The sequence below is a fragment of the Fundulus heteroclitus genome, chromosome 8, assembly GCF_011125445.2.
Source record: "Fundulus heteroclitus isolate FHET01 chromosome 8, MU-UCD_Fhet_4.1, whole genome shotgun sequence".
In the NCBI taxonomy this organism is placed as follows: Eukaryota; Metazoa; Chordata; class Actinopteri; order Cyprinodontiformes; family Fundulidae; genus Fundulus; species Fundulus heteroclitus.
The window spans coordinates 19,288,704-19,311,606 of record NC_046368.1 but is presented as its reverse complement, the minus strand read 5'-3'; the positions used below and the strand labels follow the sequence as shown (position 1 = coordinate 19,311,606).

Genomic DNA, 22,903 nt, shown 5'->3' with positions numbered 1-22,903 from the left:
GGAGTGTGGAGGGAACACTTTATTATTTATGTTGCATATGGATGTGACTTGTTTTTATAATGTGGTGAAAGTGTCATGTCACAACTGATAGGTGTGAACAGCTGCTTTCAGGTGAGTCACAGTTCAAGCCAGAGCCAAAATCAGTTTCTCCTTTTCAGCTATTTGATTAAACATATAAAAAAAAAAAGAAATACTGTTGAATTTTAAACGGAAACAGAAACACAACACATACAGATTAGCATCTAAGGTCCTGAACGTTAGCATTCCAGTGATTTTGTCCTGCGCTAAAGCAGCTGAAAACACAAACAGCTTTTAGGAGCCTTTCTTATATCCTGTTTAAATGGAGGCAGTGTGACGTCATGTGACTCTGCAAGGGGTGGGGAGCAACCTCAGTCTCCTCTGCTGCACTGAATCTGTCACAGTGCAGGGAGGTAATAGGCATCGCAAGGGCCTTTTATCATACACACACATATGCTATTCTTCTGCTGTCCTTTGCAGTGCATAAAATGCATTAGTGCACTAAGATGAATGCATCTGCTTACGGTCTTTCACATAAAGATGAAGAATTAGTTTATGCTGCAGGATTTCTGGCTGCCTTTGGCAGATCTGCAAGATGAATCCAGGACTCATAGAAGGCCTAAGAGAGTCAGTGTTACCCTACTGGCAGCCTCTGTCTTCCAGGTAGGTTATAAAATATCTCATTTTTGTATACCCATTTCTACATCACATGCTGTCATTTGGAGTCATCTGTTAGTTATTGTTTCTCTGGCTTAGCATTTAGAGTGGAATACATTTTGTTGATGTTTAAAGTCATAAAGTCAGTCTTTTTTATAAAGTAGATCCATGCTATTCGTGTTGTGAATAATCTATAATATGGCACTCACACGTACACATGATTTTATGAATATTTTAGTTATTTACTGTTGAATTTAACTTAGCACAGAGGAAAAATGTGTCCATTTAAAAAAAAACTAATCTTTCTGTGGGATTGTTTCAGAGTACAGGCCTTAAACATTAGCAGCGGGCACAGACTGAAGCCTGTTTTTAAACTCCATTCTGCCTTATTTCCTTTCTTCCTCCGTCTCCCCCACCTCCCCCATGTCTCTGTCTCCCTCCCTTTCTCCTGTGTCTCTGTGCACCAGCTGCTGCTTCTGCTCCCGAGCCAGAGAGGAGAGTCCCCTCGCCCTGCTGCACACTGGGAGACAAAAGGCCTAATTCGCCCGCTGAGCACTGCCTCCTCCGTCATCCGTCCCTCGGCCGCGGCGGTGGCGCTGGTGGCGATCTTGATGGTGTTTTGTGAGAATACGAGGCCTCGACCGAGACTGATAGCTTCCCAGTGAAGGAGAGAGGGAAGATGGGGTGGAGGAGGTGGGAGAGGAGGAAGTAGGCTGGAACAGCGGGCTGTTAAAAGCAAGTGCTGAGGCCTCTGCAGGAAGATTTTTTTCTCCCTGATTTCTCTCAGAGTGGAAAAAAAATCTGACACGGGTATGCTACGTTTACCTTTATATATGCATGGGAGTGCATGTTTATGTTCATCCGTGTCTTTGTGGGGGTCTAGTGGAGCAGGGCGGAAATCTAGTCAGGGAGTAGCATGAAAGCGTGTCTTGCATTGTTGCCTGGGTGTTACGTAGCTTCTCATTACAACACATTTATAGGTCTTTTGAAGCTTTTCAGTATGACCGTAGCTGAAAAAGCACCTAGAGCATAAGACGCAGACCAGACTGAGCTTCCACTACCAACAGGATTACTCAGGCAAACGTGTTGTTTCACGGTATGGAAAAGAAATCGTCACATTTCACTGTGATGAATCAGATTTTCTGAATTTGCAAACCCTTGTCTGGTCTTTTTGCCATATTTGTAATGTTGGTTGATACGTTCCTGAATTTATTCGGTGTGAAATGTAGCTGGATGTTTTTTTACTAACCATGCGTGAACTGGTACCTACCAAGGTGATATTTTGTGGCCACCATGACAACCGGTTTAAATTAATTCTCTAAAATCTACCCATAGCCTGCTGTGGTTATATGACTCAGTTACCAGCAGCATACTTGTTTTGGCTCAATAAGGGGTCATACCGCCGCCTTCCTTCTTCCATTTTGTGCCTTGCTCGTTTAGTACCTGAATTGTTTTGGATATGAAATATAGCCATCTGCCACTGGGCATTTTGTATCGACCATGCATCAATTTTTATTTGCCAAGGGGACGTGTTGGACTCACAATGACAACCATTTTAAAATAAATTTCTAAATCCTACCCATAGCCCACTGTAAGGAAATGTAGTTAAATGTCTCAGTTAAACATAATCTATTAGCACTACGTCACTCAGATTTATTTTGGTTTGATTAGGGGTCATTTTTCTCAACTGATCTGGCTGCAGGTCAGTTCTAATCACCCCTTCGTCAATTTGTCCCAATTGCGTACATTCACATTGTCATTTTGTCCCTTCCTTTGACCATTCATACCCATGAACCTACAAAAAAAATTCACCAAAGGCAGCGATTTTCATTAATTTTGCAGTCATACAAAAGCTCAAATCTCATTTATAATTTAATAAACTGAACATTATTTTCTGAAAACCCTATTTCCATTTATTTGAGGCCTGTTGATGCAAGAAAAAAATGACAGTATAGGTTGCCTGATCAAATGAAAATAGCTCTAATTGACCTCCTGTTAGTAGATCTTTTTTAGTCGCACACTCATAGACTATGAGTAGTATATAAAAGATAATTTTATACTCTACTCAGCTGTAGATAATAATCTACAACTGTTAGAGTAGGTATAAAATGCCTCTTTGTAGGCATAAATACAAGGACATTACACATTGGCTCCATTTTGTACACAAATAGGATTGTAATTGAAACGACCAGTATCTGCTGGTCTACTCCAGGATTATAACGACAGTCAATTGAAGCAATGCGTGCAATAAAGTCCTTAGAAAATAATATATATTTTAATCAAATTGTATGTGAGAATTTAGATTTTTTTTTAGGTTTTTTAAATAAACTGGCACCCAATAGTTTAAACATAGCATGTAAGAGGTTTACAGGAAGGAAATGGAAGGAGGAAGGAACAAAGTGGCAGCGAAAGTGTAAAAAAAAAAAGAAATGGGGTGCGAATTGGAAATGGACTTCGCATTTTTATTACAATTGTGCCCAAACAATCCTGTTCTTCTGAATACTTTGTGCGTTTACAGCTCTGAAAATGAGTCACCATCCTTATAATAAACATGTTCCCTTTTTCATAAAATCTCGATGACAAAATGCCTAGGAGGTGGCGGGTACACTGCCTCTCTTCCTTGCGCGTTTTTCAGGCCGTGCTGCTGCTGCAGCAACAGCAGCCCAGGGCTTTATGTCGAATGACCAGAACCAGCTCAAACCGGTTTGAGGCAGACTGAGGGCTGACGGGAACAATGCCGTCTCTATGCTACGTGGGGATAGAGATAGCTCAGACTGCTGCACGGCAGCCCCTCACAGCTATACCCATGGTGGCTACCAGGGAACCCCTGCCTGCTCCTTGCCCGCCGGGTGTCGGAGTGCAGAGCTGCACGGTGGGGAGAAGGGAGATTTTGGTGAACGGAAGAGGGCAGGGGGACGGGTCTTGCTGAGAGTCTGTGAATCTGCTCCTGGGAGCCCTGCCTCAAACATTCACACACACACACACACACACACACACACAGGAGCATGATCTATGTGTCTGTTTATAAATCTGAGTGCTGCTTGTGGTGCAGAGAATGACCGAAGACGATCCATATCAGGGCCACCAGCAGTCACCAGATTTGTGGATGTAACCTGACCTTATATTCTGGGCCTTTGTCTGTTCGGGAAGATATGTTTTTTTTTTTTTTTTCCCAGACAGGGTGGGGTGGATACCTCATGTGGGTTAGCTCTGTTGTGACTGTTTGTTGCAGGATGGAAGGCAGCAAGGGAAGGAGGTTTGGCTAAGTGGCTGGACTGAACGAAGACAACAGGGTGAGGACTTGCTGATTCACTTGCATGTCTTCCCCACTATTTTATGAACACTTTGCTGGAACAGCAGCTGTCTTTTATGAAGTGTTCTTGCTGATAAAGGTGCATGTTCATTAAAACTGCTGGAATAGAAAGTCATTCTTTGTTGTTGGTCCCGTTTTTCTTCATTAAAGCTTCCTACGTCAGGTTGCTGGGGCTGTCATGGCTGAAACTCGTTGTTTTTCAACCAGGCCTTTCTCCCTCTCCCTGCTGCAGCTTCACACAGCTCATCAGCCATTTTTTTTCTTTCTCCTCCTCACAGGATTTGCTGTCTCACCCTCTCCCTTCATAACTATTCTCATTCCCTTTACCGTTTCTCTTATATCATCTCCATGATTCCAGTCATATGGATTAAAGTTAGCAAACAAGGGTTTATGCAGACAAAGATCATGTTTTTTTTTTTTTTGGCATGGGTCCTGATGTGTGCTGATGCGTTTGGTTTAAAGTAAGGCCCTGGTTATGAGTTACATAGAAGATCAGCTCGACATATGTGACTAAAGCCCCCTTCATTTATTCAAAGATTGTTTATTCATATAGAAAACCAGAAGTTTTTGTGAGATACCTCTTTCTTGTAATGCTTACTTTTGATTATAGAATGTATTTATAGGACCTATACAATCACAAACACAAGCAATTATAAATGTAAAATATAACCAACACTATGCCAAAGACTTCATTTTTAAAACTGTGTGACTGAACACAAACCGCACAACAACAAAAATCAGACCTATAGGACAGTTTGAAATTTTAAACCAAGTTTAAACTTCCTTGTCTTCTTACTATGTAAAAAGCTTTCATGTCTACGCATGTCATACTAACTTGGATCTTTGAATTATTTATCTGAAACAGAATCGACTGAATTTAGAAGATGCAACTACAAAGAATAAAAACACAAGAATTGGATGCAAAAGTTTCTTTAATTTATATACAGGATCAATGTCCTACATCCTGGTTCCAAAATATGTATACTCTCCAATGTCTGTGAACTCTTTACCAAGTTGCATATACAGAGTATTTGAAACCATATACAAGTTTTTGGGATTAATCTGGCTGGATATTTTACCAATTTCCTTGCAGAAATTTGTAAAGGTAATTTAATATGGTTTGTTTCCTAGATCTGACCCGAAGTTTAAGTGTAGTCCTCAAATTTTCAATTGCGTTGAGGTTGAGGGCCATCCATGGGAAATTGTTTTATGTGTTAGATAGGCAGCTTGGACATGTGATACAAGATAAATGTACCACTGCAACACCCAGTAGTGGTCATGTTTCAACCACCTAGCTGTTAATTTGTGGTAAAGTTGAGGGCTTACCCACTTAGTCTAATGCTCCTGTATCAATGGCTGAGAAATAATCCCACAACGCAATGCTCCCTCCACCATTCTTGCCAATTAGTGTAGTGTTTGAGGTTTGAAAGCCTATCCTTGACTCCTCTTTTAACGGAACACTTAAACAACACAACGCAACTCCCAGTCAATCACACTTCTGTGAAATCAAACTGTCCACTTAAGAAGCAACACTGATTGACAATCAATTTCACCTGCTGTTGTGTAAATGACAACAGGTGGAAACTAGAGGCAATTATCAAGACCCCCCCCCCCCCCCCCCAATAAAGGAATGGTTCTGCAGGTGGTGACCACAGACCACTTCTCAGTTCCTCTGCTTTCTGGCTGATGTTTTGGTCACCTTTGAATGCTGGCAGTGCTTTCACTCTAGTGGTAGCATGAGACGGAGTCTACAACCCACACAAGTGGCTCAGGTAGTGCAGCTCATCCAGGATGGCACATCAATATTAGCTGTGGCAAAAAGGTTTTCTCTGTCTGTCAGCGTGGTGTCCAGAGCATGGAGGTGCTACCAGGAAACAGGCCAGTACATCATGAAATGTGGAGGAGGCCGTAGGGGGGGCAACAACCCTGCAGCAGGACCACTACCTCCACCTTTGTGCAAGGAGGAACAGGAGGAGCTCTGCCAGAGCCCTGCAGAATGACCTCCAGCAGGCCACAGATGTGCCTGTGTCTGCTCAAACGATCAGAAACAGACTCCATGAGGGTGGTATGAGGGTCCGATGTCCACAGGCGGGGGTTATGCTTACAGCCCAACACCGTGCAGAACATTTGGCTTTGGCCAGAGAACACCAAGATTGGCAAATTGGCCACTGGTGCCCTGTGCTCTTCACAGATGAAAGCATGTTCACACTGAACACATGTGACAGACGTGACAGAGTCTGGAGACGTCATGGAGAACGTTCTGCTGTCTGCAACATCCTCCAGCATGACTGGTTTAGCAGTGGGTCAGTAATGCTGTGGGGTGGCATTTCTTTGGGGGCTGCACAGCCCTCCGTGTGCTCACCAGAGGTTGTCTGACTGCCATTAGGTACAGAGATGAGATCCTCAGACCCACAGTGAGACCATATGCTGGTGCAGTTGGCCCTGGGTTCCTCCTAATGCAAGACAACGCTAGACCTCATGTGGCTGGAGTGTGTCAGCAGTTCCTATAAGACGAAGGCACTGATACTATGCATTGATACAATTGAGCACATCTGGGACATCATGTCTCGCTCAATCCACCAACGGCACATTGCACCATAGTCTGTTCAGGAGTTGGCGGATGTGTTAGTCCAGGTCTGGGAGCAGATCCCTCTCACCTCATCAGGAGCATGCTCAGGCATTGTAGGGAGGTCATACAGGCACGTGGAGGCCTGTATGACTTGTTTTAAGGACATTAAATCAAAGTTGGATCTGCCTGTGTTCCAGAGCTTCATTGGTTAATAAATTTGATTTCCATTGATAATTTTTGTATAATTCTGTTGTCAGCACATTCAACTATGTAAAGAACAAAGTGTTTAATAAGAATACTTCATTAATTCAGATCTAGTATGTGTTATTTTAGTGTTCCCTTTATTCTTTTGAGCAGTACAACTCCCATATGACTCCAATGTGACTCCAATGCGGAAGATCCGAATCCCACATGGGATATATATATATATATATATATATATATATATATATATATATATATATATATATATATATATATATACAGGAATATATATTGTGCTTATAACATCATCCAATGTTGGTTCTTGGGCAATATCATTAAGGCTAACTGCATACCTCATAATATATATGATGAGAGCGACTAAACAGAGAACCGTACCAGCTCAGACTTCACCTGGTCAAACAAGGTCTGCGTTAAGTGTTGAGGACTTGAGGGCACTGTGATGACAAATGGGCTACTGGAACACAGATGCAATGGACAAGAGAAGACAATAAGGCACTACCCCTTATTAGTGGTCAATAAGATTAGATCATCAGCATAAATGCAATATTTAGAAGTGTTACCAGATTGCCTAATGCATTTAATCTCCATTTATTCAAATTTAAAAAACAAATGGTGAAAGAAAACTGTTGAGCTAAAGTCATCTGTATAAAAATGCTTTGGCTACTTACAGATTTTGAAAACCTGAACCTTAACTCTCAGGTGCACCAACTGTTAACATGAAATCATTAAAAATTATCACATAATTTTACTATATAAAAATATTTTACATTTTGTAGCATCCAATTTTACCATCTGTAACTTATATTATTTTTCCATAACGGACCTCTTTTTCTTACTGCTGCAAAATGGTCATTGTCAGTGTTCATCACAATCACTGGCACAATTTTCATATTGCACCTCTTGATACTGTCACTCTTGAGGATTTTTCTTTTAGATTGAGAAACCACAACATAAATTGTTTTACAGTTAATAAACAATTCACCTTCCAAAAGGAAAACTGACACATCTAATACCAAAAGTGTATGTTTTTTTTTTCTATATTTCAAAGTACATTGACATATTTAAATTTTCTACATGCTGCAGACCATTTTGTGGATATTGAGTAGAATACAAACTATTCCACAAATGCTATAATTAAAGCAATAATTTTAGAGTGGGCAATATAAATTTAACTAAAGCTTTCTCTCCATCCAATTTCGATATTTCAGGTGACCTACCTATCAGAACAAGGGAAGGAATATGGGAGATATGAAGACGCCTGACTTTGATGACCTACTGGCGGCCTTTAACATCCCTGACATGGTGGATCCTAAAGCTGCTATTGAATCTGGCCACCAAGATGAGCATGATGGACAACTGAAACAACAGAGCAATGGGGGGACTGCCAGTGAAGATGAGTTTCACAACTCCTACAACACACATGATGCTGGTGTTAGTGTGATTGTAAAAAACATTCGAAACATGGACTCAAGTCAACATGTTGGAACCAAATCTGAAAATGATGAGAATTTTAACTCCCATCCCCACAGCACAGTCAAATGCCAACAGCCTGTTGCCATTGGATTTTCTAATGGCTGTCTACCAACCATGTCACCAGCTGTTCAAGACACCAAGAATGGGTGGAAAGTTACCAGAGATAGTGTGCATAAAGTTAATACCCAATCATCTACTTTCAGTAAGTTCAGTCCAATATCTAGTGCTGAAGAGTTTGATGATGAGGACAAAATTGAGGTTGTTGATGCAACTGACATGCAGGGAGGTCAAATCTTCTTTAATCCCACTGCTGAAATGGAGGACCAGATTTCAAAATATTCTGCAGTAGACTGTGCAATTCCCAAAACAAAGAGAGACAACAAATCTGGTCAAAACAGGAATCAGGCGCAAAGCAAGAAAAGCCCTGGCAGATGTTCTTACAATCCATCTCAATCACCTTTACCAGAAAAAAAAATTAAAGACAATGTTTTCAAACTTCAGAGTCAAGAGTCCAGGGGTGTGGGAGAGTCGACAGAGCTTTTTGATGTGTTAAGTAGCCCCCAAGACAAATCTAAATCCTCAACAAACCTGCATTCTTGTGTAACCGCTATTGCATCACTAAGCACCAAAAAGTTGGACACTGAAGAATTTCAAGCATTAGATTCTTTACCAGCATATCAAGAACATGAACATCGTCCCAAAGCAACAGATAGACTACAGGAGCAAGAACCAGACATTGACTTCACAAAGAATCTTCTTACCAAGGAACCAGATAGCCCGTCTGAGGTCATCAGTGAGAACAGCAGCAAAGATCTCCCCACTTCAAACGCAGACATCACCCCAGTCATTCCAAAGGTTAAGATTAAAACAATCAAGACTTCTTCCGGGCAGATCAAGCATACTGTAACTAGAGTCCTTCCAGAATTTGACACAGAAGGCTTGAAGAAAGACAAGAATAGCGCATGTTTTGTGAGCACCAAAAGCAAAATTTTTTCATCAACAACTAGGTCCTCTTTGCCAACAACAGTCGTAGCGACTAGTGGGTGCCCATCAATGGAAATTACAAAACAAATGATGATTAAGCCTGTGGCAACAGCTTTCCTGCCAGTTTCTGCCATCAAGACAGCCGGTTCACAAGTTATTAACCTTAAGTTGGCTAACAACACTACAGTCAAAGCAACGGTAATCCCTGCCGCATCTGTGCAAAGTGCCAGCAGTGCTATTCTGAAAGCTGCAAATGCTATCCAGCAACAAACTGTCATGGTACCTGCCTCCAGTTTGGCTAATCCTAAACTTGTGTCAAAGACAGTGCATCTTAGTAACCTCAGCGTTCTTCCACAGGCAGTTTCCACTGTTGCCTGTGATCTTCAGCAGGTCTTGTCCTCCTCCAAACCATCCCAAAATCAACGATCACAAGTTAAACAACAGACTGGTCTCCCTGGCCAGGCCTCTAAGAAAGTTTCTCGGGTTCAAGTGTTCACGAGCTCTCAAAGCTCTGTCGTAGATGCTTTCAATAAAGTACTAAGCAGCCTGAATCCCGTTCCTGTATATGTCCCAAACCTCTCTCCACCAACCTCAGCCTGTATTTCTCTACCCTCCAGGGGCTACAAGTGCCTGGAGTGTGGAGACTCGTTTGCTCTTGAAAAGAGCCTGACACAGCACTATGAGCGGCGAAGTGTGCGAATTGAGGTCACCTGCAACCACTGTGCCAAAAGTTTGGTTTTCAACAACAAATGTAGCCTTTTATCTCATGCAAGAGGTCATAAGGACAAGGGTGTGGTCATGCAGTGCTCACATCTAATCCTCAAACCCATCCCTGCAGATCAGATGATTAGTTCAAAAAATGTGCCAGTGCCCCCTATTATCACTAGAAAACCCTCTACGTCTCAAGCACAGGCACCTGCAAGTCAAATCCAAGCTGTGATTGCTGCTGGTAACCAAACTGCAGTGATTTCCGCTCCATGCAGTGCTCCTCTCGTAGCAGCTATGCCGTTGGAGGATGATGCATCAAAGCTTGGTCGCCACAACTTGAAATGTTTGGAATGTAATGACGTATTCCAGGACGACAGTTCATTGGCCATGCACTATCAACAAGCACCAGAATCCAACAATCAGGTATGTGTAGTTCATAATCTTTTCTTTTGGCTTTTCCCTTCCAAGGGTTGCCACAGCAGTTCATCTGTCTCCATCTAACTCTATAATACATCTTCTTCTCTCACACAAACTACCTTTGTGTCCTCTTTCACTCCATTCAAAAATCTCTTTAAAGGCAAGGCAGGTTAATTTATAAAACACTTTGCAGTAACAAGACGATTGAAAGTGCTTTGGTCTTCCTCTAGGCCTCCTGCATCACAGATCCAGACTCAATGTCTTTATACAGATGTACTCACTATCCCTCATCTGTCCAAACCATCTCAGTATGGCCTCTCTGGCTTTATCCCTAAAACATCTAGCATGAACTGTCACTCTGATGTACTCATTCCTCATCCTATCGATCCTCGCCACTACCTACGAGAACCTCAACATCTTCATCTTTGCTACCTCCTGTCTCTTTCTCACTGCCACTGTCTCTAAGCCATAAAAAATGCCATTCTCCGCATTATCTTGTACACCTTTTGCTTAATTCTCAATGTTACTCAACACAACCTACAATATTCTCTGCCCATTCCAGCCTTTCTTCATCTCTTTTCCACACTCACCATTGCTCTGAACTATTGACCCAAAGTACATAAAATTCACCACCTTCTCCATCTCTCTTGATTTTCCTCCCACAGTTTTTGCTTTCACCCCAGATCACAATGCCATCTGCAAAGCCTCATAGTCCATGGAGACTCCTGTCTAACATCATATGTCAACCTGTTCATCGCCACAGCAAACAAGAAGGGGCTTAGAGCTTATCCATCAGCATTCTCAAAGCAAATATTGCATCTGTAGTGCTTTTCCTTCACATGAAACCATACTGCTGCTCACAGATGCTTACTTCTGACCAAATCTAGCTTCCACTACTCTTTCCGATATGGCCATTGAATGACTCATCAACTTTCTTCCTCTGTATTTACTCAGCACAACCCTCTTGTTCTTTAAAATCAGTACAAGCACACTTCTCTATTCCTCAGGTATCTTCTCACTCTCTAAGATCCCATTGAACAACCTAGTCCAAAACTCTACTGCTGTCTCTCCAAGACACTTCCACCCCTCCACCAGTATCATCAGAACCCACTGCCTTTCCACTCTTCATCCTTTTCAATGCCTTCCTTACTTCATCCTTTCTAAACTTTGCTAATTTTTGCTAATCATTTATTAACTCTTCAAAGTACTCCTTCCATCTTCCTATCACACTGTCAGTACATTTATTTCTCAATCCTTAATCAGTCTAACTTGCGGAACATCCTTCCCATGTCTGTCTCAGTCCAACCTGTATACATCCTTCTCTCCCTCCTTACTGTCCAACCTATCATACGAGTCACTGTGTTACCCATTATCTCTCTGTACTCCTGATGACTATTCAGTCCTGACAGTGTCCCAGAACAGACTCTGGTGCTTCCCCATTCCACCCCCAAGTCTCCTTATCAACTTGTGTAGTTCATAGTGTTTGTTTAAAAAAAAGCTAAAGCTTAATAAGGACTGCACAGTCACACAATTGTTAGCAGAGTTCCCTTGTCCTAAGAAGGTCCTGTGTTTGAAAACAAAACACAAAACACCAAAATGATAATTAATAAGCCATCAGGATGTGACAATCTTTCATAAAAACCTTGTATGTAAACAGAGTGAGCTACTGACGTATACATTTAATTAAAACATCAAATAACAGGTTTATGTACCTTTAATGGGTCTGTATGGTGCTGGGGGATGGATGCGTGTACCCCATGTACTAGAGGTAGGCACCAGGGAAAAAGAGAGAGAGAGAGAAGAGAGAGCTGAGCCAAAAGGCGAAGCTCTCGATTTACCGGTCGATCTACGTTCCTACCCTCATCTATGGTCACGAGCTTTGGGTCGTGACCGAAAGAACGAGATCCCGGATACAAGCGGCTGAAATGAGTTTTCTCCGTAGTGTGTCTGGGCTCTCCCTTAGAGATAGGGTGAGGAGCTCAGTCATCCGGGGAGGACTCAGAGTAGAGCCGCTGCTCCTCCACGTCGAGAGGAGCCAGTTGAGGTGGCTCGGGCATCTGGTCAGGATGCCTCCTGGACGCCTCCCTGGTGAGGTGTTCCGGGCACGTCCCACCGGGAGGAGGCCCAGGGGAAGACCCAGGACACGCTGGAGGGACTATGTCTCCCGGCTGGCCTGGGAACGCCTTGGGATTCCTCCTGAGGAGCTGGCCCAAGTGGCTGGGGAGAGGGACGTCTGGGCCTCCCTACTGAAGCTGCTGCCCCCGCGACCCGACCCCGGATAAGCGGAAGACGACGGACGGACGGACGGACGGACCAGGGAAAAAGCAGATGTAGTTGATGGATGGATGGATTGTACTTACTGTTTTTAATGTTCTTTTTTGTTACTACATTCTATCCCTACTTGCTTTTATTCTATTTTCTATCTACATTTTATTTTTTGGTATATCTTAATCATGTAAAGCACTTTGTATTGTCTTGTACTGAATTGTGCTATATGAATAAATTTGCCTTGCCTTGCCTTGCCTTACTTTCAAAGCCATGACAAAGCGCAATATATTTTTAAGGTAGCAATAAATGTCAATAATCAAGTTTAGGGTTATAATACCAAAATAAGTCTGAGTTTAAATCATTACGTTAGTTACATATAGAGGTCTACTTCATTAATTATTAGTTGTATAGTATAAGTGTCATATTCAGAACAGTCAGACATGGCATGATTTGAAGAATAGGAAAACTGTTTTTGTGTTTCTTTTAGTCCTGACCTATAGTTTTTAATCATTTATATTATTAATGTGTCTTAGAATAATATTCCTGCATCTTTCCACAATTGTTCAACAATTTCCTAAATGTAGACCACCATGTACTAACATTTCTGTGCTATTTTTCCTATCGCAGAAAACATGCACAGTTTGCCAGATGCTTCTTCCAAATCAGTGCAGCTTTCTGTCACACCAGCGAATCCACCAGCACAAGTCCCCTTATATTTGCCCCGAGTGTGGAGCCAGTTGTCGCTCTGTGCACTTTCAGTCCCACGTCACCAAGAACTGCCTGCACTACACACGCAGAGTCGGCTACCGGTGAGTTTATCTTAGTGAAAACCAAAATTAAACAAATTAAGAGTTTCTCTTTACCGAGATATTATTTCCAGTGGTTGTGAAGATTTCGTTGTTGAAGAAAAGCAATGTATTTCTCTAAGTGGTCTTACTTGAATGGTCAAAGAACCATTTTAATTGTCATGTTTAATTACAGTTATTTAGCTTGGTTTCTTGGCAGTTTGGCTTCAGCTTGACACCTGATATCTCATGATGTTATATCATTCAGCACAAAAACACAAGGACGGAAGGTGAAAGTCACAATCCTTATTGTTAAGTCATCCAAGATAAAAGCTTTTAAAAACAAATCCTTTTTTATTCAACAATAATTGTCTAGTTACAACCCTATGTTCGAGCAACTCTGAATTTTTTCCCCCTTAAAGGTCAAATGCAGTGCAACACTCATTCCCTCATTAACATACCCATTTAATCGAAGGGAGACTGGAGCCTGTCTCAACAGTCACTGGATGAGAGAGGTGAAGTACTCACTTAACAGGCTGCCAGTCTATCACAGAACCGACAGAGACAGAGAGAGAGAGAGAGAGAGAGAGAGAGAGATCCTTGTATAAAATACAAAGTGAGGACCCTGCCTTGACTTCCATTGACTACCATTCTTTTTCAACCCTTCCTATGAACTAACCCTGACCCTAACCCTACAGCTTTATCAGATATACCTGACCCTAAACCTAACCTAAACCTAATTGACACCTTAGTCCTAAACCTAACTCATAGCTTTACTAGTAAAATGAGCAAAACATTTTCTCACTCAGCTGCAAGTAGAAGTACACACACACACATATACACACACATGGCCTCGTTTATCACTCACACACACACACACACACACACACACACACACACACACACACACACACACAAACATACATCTAAAGGCTCTATTAACAAAACATGTTAAAAACGATTGCAAGAGATGAATATGTTGTGAACTGATGAAATGCAGCTAACTAGTGGAACCATTACAGTGCACAACAACAACAACAAAACTTGTGTGGGAGGGTGTGGAGGTGCTGAGCTGTAAAAATTAGGTGAACTTGGCAGCTTACTAGTGTTGGTATTGCATAAGCTTCAAGAAAAGGACTTTATGGAAACCCTGTGTCAGTCTTAATATCTAGCAAGGAGCTAGTGATCATTTTTTGATAACAAAAGCTTTAGTGGTTTATATAATGCTACATTTCAATGTAATTTGTGTATTTTTTTACTTTTCCATGGTCTTTGCTTGTTTGATATAATTGGTCAGCTCTGGATGAGCTGGGTCTGTGATTTTATGCTGATTTACCATGATGAGAGATAACGACTCTATATTGTCACCAAGCTGTTTTTCACCCCCAAGACTTAGAGCTTTTGGGCATCTTTGCAAGGGTTTGTGAAATACATTATAAGTGTCATTTTACAGGCCTGTGCTTTTTTTCTCACGCTTCAAAGTTTCAGATCGTTAAGCAATTTTTTTTATATCAAACAAAAATAATGTAAGATTGAAATGCAGTTTTCAAATTATTTGATTTATTAACAGAAAACGTTTTTGAAAATATTAAAAAGTTTTAATTGGCCCTAAAACCTATTTAACTTGTTGTTCTACACTAGGCACCAACGGCTAGCATCAAGCCATGCATTTTTTACATTCCTATGGAATGGATGGGAAATTGAGTCATTTGAATTTTGCTCAAAATTTGTTTTAATTTAGAAATGTTGTAAAGTTTTGAGGGAAAAAAATATGTGTTCAAGGCAATGCTATATTTCCCAAATGGATTTGGTAGGTCAATATTCAGGTTAGGAAAATAATTTAGCAAGAAACCTTAAATAGGGCTAAATAGGGTATTTTACTACTATTTTGTTCAACCATATATATATATATATTTTTGTGTTTCCATTCCTTATCCAGCTGTTTTCACTGTAGCATGATCTTTGCTGATGTTGCGACCCTCAAGTCTCACATCCAGAACACGCATTGCGAGGTCTTCTACAAATGTCCTCTCTGCCCCATGGCTTTCAAGTCTGCACCAGGAACTCACTCCCATGCTTACACACAGCATCCAGGATCCAAGGCAGGGGAGCCCAAGTAGGTCTTTGTATGTTTATGTGTCAAAAAAAAAAAAATATTTTACAGTTTTATACACTCAATCAGTTAATTTCATTTTGGCTACTGTAAACCTGTGAACCTTTTTTTCCCTGACTGTTTTTATCTAAAGGAACATACGCCTACATATTGCCAGACACCCACACACTCTTTTAGCAATGACGTAATGTAAAACCCATGTCCAATGCCTTTCTGTCTAGGATACCATCCTTAGCTTCCTTATCAGTAGAAGGATTTGCAGCTTTTGGATACGGTGGCTTGACTTGAATTTACTTTTTTTCCACAAGGAAACCTTTTACAACTTAACCCAAAACCCAACGTCAGCAACGCCTGATGACAGACCTGCTCAGAAGCAGCTGTTTATGTGCTGACCCACAGCTGTGGTTCATATTGAGCAGATTCATTTATAGCGACATCCAATATTGGTGACTCTAGTAAAAAAAAAAAAAAAAGCTCATAAAACTTAAAATACATTAATCTTTTATTGCAGATTAGTGAAATTCATGCATGACAATGAATTTGAGATTGGTTTCACTTTGCTCTAAAGACATTATTTAAATAAATATATAAAAATTAAGCGCACATATGTACAGTCATATTCAATATATTAGGATATGCATTTTTAGGAGACTTATTTGTCAGATTAAAAGTACCTTTTGAAAAATAAAACAACCTTTAAGCTGTATTAAACATACTTTTCATCGAGCCCCCATTTCTGCATGAAAAATCTAGCTTTTTTTATTGGTCTGATGCAGTATTCTAATTTTAAATGCGGTATTTTTATTAGCTGTAGGTAGAAAAAAATCATTATCAGTAATGAAGGCTCTAAAACATCATCCATCTATGTTAATCTAAATATTGTTCATCTCTTTGTGAATTGAGTTACTGAAATAACCGAACGTTTCAATAATATTCAAATGTATTAAATATGACTGTTTATTTACAGTGTTTTGTTTTTTGTGTGTGTTTTAAACAAGAAGACAGTGTTGATTTAGTGCAAATCTGCATATTATCGATCTGGGCACTCTTTGTTGTTGTCCTTTTTCTAATCCTAGACTGTTAGAAGTCTTGCATATGATGGTGAAGTCATGCAACCATTTAAAAAAAGCCATTCATTTGAAGACCTTTCCAACCATTTTACAAAGCGTTCACAAAACACTGTGGGGCTTATTGAACTAATACAGTTTTTTTTCTTGAACAAATCCTAATAACGTTTTATAGGCAACTGCAGCTCAAGTAGTATTAATGGCAAAGAAAATCTGAAGTACAATGATAGGAAGAATGCTTTTAGTCTGCTATACTTTGCTTTGTCTGAAGGTTTGCAAATAACTATGACTTTTTCTTTCTTTTCAGGATGATATATAAATGCTCAATGTGTGATACAGTGTTCACTCTGCAGTCCCTGCTCTCCACACATTTTGATCAGCATGTTCAAAATTTCAAAGTTTCCATTTTCAAATGCCCTGACTGCTCCATGCAATATGCACAGAAACAGCTCATGCTGGATCACATCAAGGTAATCACAAAAAAAAAAATACTTTTACACATGATTAATTTATTTATTACTTCTAGCCAAGCTGAATTATACCTCCTCCTGTGTTGTCTAAAGTCCATCACTTCAGTTATGCTAATTCTGTGAAGTCGTTCTTGCACATAAGTGGTACATATTAGCATGGTAAAAGGTGCCATTGTGTCCCTGTGGCTCTTTTCAGGCCATACATGGAACCCTGAAAACCGTAGAGGGTCCACCAAACCTGGGCATCAACCTTCCACTCAGCACAAAGCCCAGTAATTCCAATAGCACCCACAGCAACATCCCTAAAAACAACAACAACAAGGATGGAGCAAAGGCTTTGGGTAAAGACAAGGGAGAAAAAAAGCCTTCGTCATCACCGTTGAAGACGACCAACAGCAACTGTGCAGCAGACCTGAGGAGCCCTGTCAGCTCAGGATACACATGTGGAGAATGCAACGCTACCCTCAGGTCCAGGGAGCTCTTCGTGACACACATGAGACGTGAACACGGCAAGGTGAATGTTTCTGCAGTGTTATTTAAAAAAAAAAAAAAAAAAAAGATTGAGTGTGGATAACAAAACACATGACCTATCAGATATAACCTCCAGATACTGAAGAAGCATCCATGTCGACAGTGTGATAAGTCTTTCAGCTCGTCCCACAGTCTCTGCCGACACAACCGTCTAAAACACAAAGGACTACGGAAGGTCTACACGTGCCCGTGAGTATCCACACCTTAGAGTTTTTAAGTATTGATATCTATATTTTCTATTTGCACTTGACACAAAACCATAGCTGCATCTTTGATTGTAGATGCTAAATAATCCAGAGCTAAATTCTCCACACAGAACAAAACTTAAAGTTTCTGGATATTTATCTCATAAACCATGCAATATTGCATTTGGATGGACTTAAAAAAGGTTAAAATCTGTATCAACCTTAAATATCAGCTGGATAGTTTCTTCCAGTGTCTATCATACTAATGTTGTTCAATTCAAGGTAAGGTCTTCTTACATAAAGAAAGTGACAACAACATGTATATAGTCAAATAACAGAAATCATTCTTTTTGTCTCATTTGTTATGTTACTTTTCAACAGGCACTGTCCTGCTCTAAGTCAGCCCTTCACAAAAAGAGTGCTGCTGGATCAGCACATTCACATGATTCATGGAGGTAAACACCCGGCAGGACGGACTGAAAATGTTGAGACTCCAGCTGACAAGCAAACGGTACGCATGAACTCAACAGCCTAGGCCCCGTCCACACGGAGATGAGATTAGGTGTATCCAAAAAGATATTTTGCCATTCAGGTTGTGCGTTCACATGGATGCAGGGTTTTGGAAGACAATAAACGATCATTTTTGGAGCCGGTTCCCAGAGTTGTTCCCTGTGTACATGTGATTTGCATGTTTTCTTAAACGATGACATCGTATGTTCGCCTCTCTCTGTAACCCACATGCACCTCACTCTCACAAATAACAACAAAGATGGTGCCCTCCACTGCTGCAGCTTCGTTACGGCTGTTAGTAGCATCCTCGCACTCTTCCTTTCTAACAAGCCTGCTCTCCACAGTATGTCCCCCGCCAACTCACATGAAGATTGCATTGAACATGTGTAAACATCTGTGTCTGATTCCCCCGCCATGGTGCAGTGTTTGCTTCGGTTGTCTGTGCATACCTGGTGTCTTTTTGCATGTTTCTTTGGCAGTGTCACAGTGCCACCTATGGGCCCGGCATACCTACTACAGCCTTTTCAGTTGTGCTGTGTCCTCTCATGTGAATGCACATTTTTTTTCTTAATCGTTTATGAAAATGTACCAAGTTCGTCTCCGTGTAGACAAAGCCTGAATATGCCTGTAAAAACCCTTTTTTTGGTGTTGGCACACCTGAGGTTTTCATTGAGTTTAGGCAAATTAGTTATTTCATTTGTGTAGCTGTGAACACAGCAATTGTGCTAGGGAGACCGTACAGAGACCATTTCGAAGAGGCCTTGGTATAGTAATTTCAGAAAATTATGAAGATAAATTATGCAAACTACGTAATCTCAGTATTAATTTGTTTTAACTGTATAATGTTTTTCCAGGAGATGTTAAGGCCTGTTTTCAATTGAATGGGGTTGTGATTCCTGTATTGTATGGGTCAGTTGACTCTGATTGGACCAGTTTACACCTAATCAATTCAAAATATCAATATCCATCCTTCTTCTGGTACTTAATGGAGCCCCAGAACTACATTTATTTACAAGAGATAATTGAGAATATTGTAGAAACAAGAAAAAAAATCTTTAAGAAACATTAAAGTCTGCCATTTGCGTACTGCAGAGCGCCATAACGGAGGTTTTTTTTGGGGAGTTCATACCAACAGGCATTAGCATTATGCTTGAAAATCCAATCAGTAATCTGAAACCAATGATTTGAAAAGAAAACATAAGCCATGACTTTTATTCAGTAAATGCTAGCATCAGCAAACATGCTAGCATTAGTATCTTGCTATTGCTAGGAGGTTTGCTCTGAGGTTTTTCTACATCTTTAACATGAACGATACCTTATGTAAGTATAATACCTAATATACTAATATTAGCTAATGTGTGCAAATAGCCTGTAAGCTAAGAGTAGGTAAATCTATGTGCAATGTAACAGCGAATAATATTGATAAAATGTAAATATTAGCCATGCAATTCATGGACTCTTAAGCATCAATTAATTTAAGTCCTCAACTGTTGTGACAGGCAGGAAAGTTTTTAATTATTACTCTATTTTTAAGAAAACACGGATGCTATTTTGTTTCTTTTTTTCAAATAAACTTTTGTTTTGTATCATGCTTTTGTTGTTTTTCTTTAAGTGTTTTCCAGTTTTCTTTCTTTTTATATGAAGTAATTGTTTTCTTAGCGTTAGTTATGTTGATATAAAAAAAAAACGCCTTCTAATTGGTTTCATAGGTGTTCCCTAATATTTTGTTGTTGTTGTTATTTTTGTTTTTTTGTTTTATTTCCATTATTATTTCTGATTTGTTACTATTTTGGCCTGTTTTCTTTGTTGTTGTTGTTGATAAATGTCATCACAGTTTGGAAGCTGAAATGTTAACCCCTGAGCTTTATTGTTTTTCCTATATGGAGTTATTTTTTATGTCCATGAGTTTCGCTGTTCATTTACCCTTTTTGCTTTCAGCAAAAGTAATCTGGCACAAACACACATGCATGCCATTACCATGCAAAACTATTAATGACTAAAATTATATTTAGGATTATTTCTCTATATATTTCCTTAAAATACATAAATTCCTAGATAAATGATCTGAAAAGTTATATTTAGATTAATCGGTTTAAAAATTGATGGATATGAAGAGACAAAACTAATAGGTTAGAAACGGGGGTATGAACTGAAGAAGCTGTTTACTGTCCAGGACCCAGCGCTCCACTTAAGTTTCCTGAGATGCTGAATCATTTTGTTAGATTGATGTCAATGAATTTTGCACTTTTTGGCCAAACTACAACCCTGAATTTATCTTTTACAGTCTTCTCAGAGCCGGAGCCCCAAAAGAAAGCCAGACGAAGACGAGGGGTCTCCAGGCTTGAACTACAGGGGTCCCGACTCACAACCGCTGAAGAGACTCAAAGTGAACATCCTTAAAAATCACAAATGTGCTGTTTGTGGCTTCACCACTGAGGACATCGCTGCTTTCCACAAGCACATTCCCCAGCACAAATCTGATGGCTCATCCCGCCAATGTCAGGAGTGTGGACTCTGCTACACCTCCCCCCGCTCGCTGGCCCGGCACCTCTTCATCGTCCATCGACTGAAGGAGCTTAAGGGTCTCGGTCGCTACAACGGGAGAGGCAAGGAAGATGAAGAGAGTCAATGGGAAAACCATTTAGATGTTGTTGATGAGAACAATGACGGGACTCCTAATACCAAATGTAAGGTGTGCGGGAAGAAGTTTGACACTGAGGGACATCTGAAGGCTCACATGAGGACACATGGGATGGCGTTCATAAGGTCAAAGACACTTAGCGCCGCTCAAAAGTGAGAGAAAGATGATTTTTAACCATTCCATAAATTCTTTAAATCTGTGGTACCTCCTATAGCTGTGGTTATCCTGTAAATACATGATGTTGTAGTGTACAGCAATATGTAAACCGTAGAATATGCATTCTAAAAATCTTAATACACATCAAAGTCTCATCCGTGTCATTTAGCAAATATAACAAGAATTGTACAGAAGGAGATCTTTCAATAGACCTCGTGTAGAGGTTTTAAAGATGATCTGTTTATTTCCACAATTTTCTTCTCACTGCAACAACATAAATGTGTCCTATACAAGACAATGTAAACCATCACTATAATCTGCATACGATTAGCAGTATGCTAAAGTTTTAGTGCTGCTGATATCCAATGAAAGTCTGGCAGAAAAAAAGTTTGATACCACAGGTACAGGAGTTTACCTTAGTAAGGACCTCAATTTCAGATGGTACTCTGAAATTACAATGACAACAAATTAACTGTGTTACTCCATTGCCACAATGGAAAAATGCAGTTGGGATTCTATAAATTACAGGAAAAGTCTTTATGCCAAAACAAAAAACAAAAAACAAACAAAACAAAAAAACAAGAAGCAAGTCATTCTGAAGATTTCTGGACAATCAGTTTTAAAATATGCATTCAACAAAAAAAGTCTTAGTAATGAAAAAATGGGAAATGAGTTTGAAACTTGAATGTTTATTGATCTTGTAAAATGATGATATGTTGTTGCATAAAAACCCTGGGCCAAATTTAAGAACAACTGTCCAAGTTTGTAAAGTTAGCGTTTCATCTTTCTCCAGATATTCTCTTCATGGCAGCTCTGAGATTATAGTTCATCTAAATATATTTTACCAAAATACTTAAAACATGAAATATCAGTCTTTTTATAATATTATAGTAGAAACGGTGAACACAAGATTAACCTAAACATGACATTTTAAACTGTGCAAAAAATATATATTATTTAATTGTATAGCATATATCTAGTTTTTTTGTTGACTTTAATACCATTTTGTATGTTTTAATTTGTAGGTTGATGTTGGAACCATGATGAATGTGCACTGCCTCAAACATTGGTGAAAATGAATGTAACGTTGGCAGTGAAGCTGAATTTTTCATAGCACACAGCTAGTATAATAAAACACTATCTCAGTAGTGTTTTAATGGCATTATTTTAAAGATTTTCATAAAGTGAGTTGATGTTCCCTTGTTTCAAGGTGTTAGTCTCTTTCACTGAGCAATTCTGTCCTATGGCCACAAAGTTCCTAAGCTGCTCCTGGTTGTTCGTAGCTTATTGATAAATCATCATCCCCTTTTATAGATGAATCTGGGCCAAAAGTTGACTTAGTTGGGAACTGTGATCACAAGACAAACGGTAACATGTGTGTCAGACATCTCCCATTTTTACGAGTAAAGCATATTGGCGGTGTAAAACGATACGAAAACAACTATTAGAGGCAACTGGCACACCGCTTCTTTTCTGTTTTAGATGCGTCACCACCAAATACCACAGCTGAAGTCCAGGTTTCTGTTCTGTCTCGACTCACCTTAGCACAACCAGTCCAGTCTGTGAAAATGGCAAGAAGTGATAAGCATCACAAGACACCACTGACTGCTACAAGTCAACAATTATGGCCCTGTCAATACCTCACCTACAATGGATAAGAGGCGGAAGATCAGGGGGTTGACTTCAACTCTCCTGGCCATTCTCCGTTCTTTCGGACACAGTGAAGGCCAGAAGGTGTTTAAGGCAAAGATCAAATGTTTTGTGAAAGAGGCTAGAGTCTTAACAGTATGAGACATCAGTCAGAGCTCACTAA

General features: G+C 40.1%; 1 protein-coding gene across 5 annotated transcripts; it reads left to right on the top strand.

Annotated features, from left to right (window-relative positions):
* The first annotated feature begins 398 nt into the window (after positions 1 to 398).
* On the top strand, positions 399 to 22,241 carry znf532 (zinc finger protein 532). Of its 5 annotated transcripts, XM_036140284.1 has the most exons (12): positions 401 to 681; positions 1,143 to 1,485; positions 1,656 to 1,771; positions 3,908 to 3,968; positions 7,991 to 10,370; positions 13,260 to 13,441; positions 15,357 to 15,533; positions 16,905 to 17,067; positions 17,264 to 17,581; positions 17,675 to 17,787; positions 18,165 to 18,294; positions 20,578 to 22,241. In XM_036140284.1, the coding sequence occupies exons 5-12, from the start codon at positions 8,022 to 8,024 to the stop codon at positions 21,088 to 21,090; spliced, it is 3,945 nt and encodes a 1,314-aa protein (XP_035996177.1). In that variant the 5' UTR covers positions 401 to 681; positions 1,143 to 1,485; positions 1,656 to 1,771; positions 3,908 to 3,968; positions 7,991 to 8,021; the 3' UTR covers positions 21,091 to 22,241. The 5 variants fall into 5 exon arrangements, with proteins under 5 accessions (XP_035996180.1, XP_035996179.1, XP_035996177.1 ...); XM_036140286.1 differs by lacking the exon at positions 1,656 to 1,771 and having other exon boundaries at positions 400 to 681; positions 17,702 to 17,787; XM_012869007.3 differs by lacking the exon at positions 1,656 to 1,771.
* Positions 22,242 to 22,903: the final 662 nt, after the last annotated feature.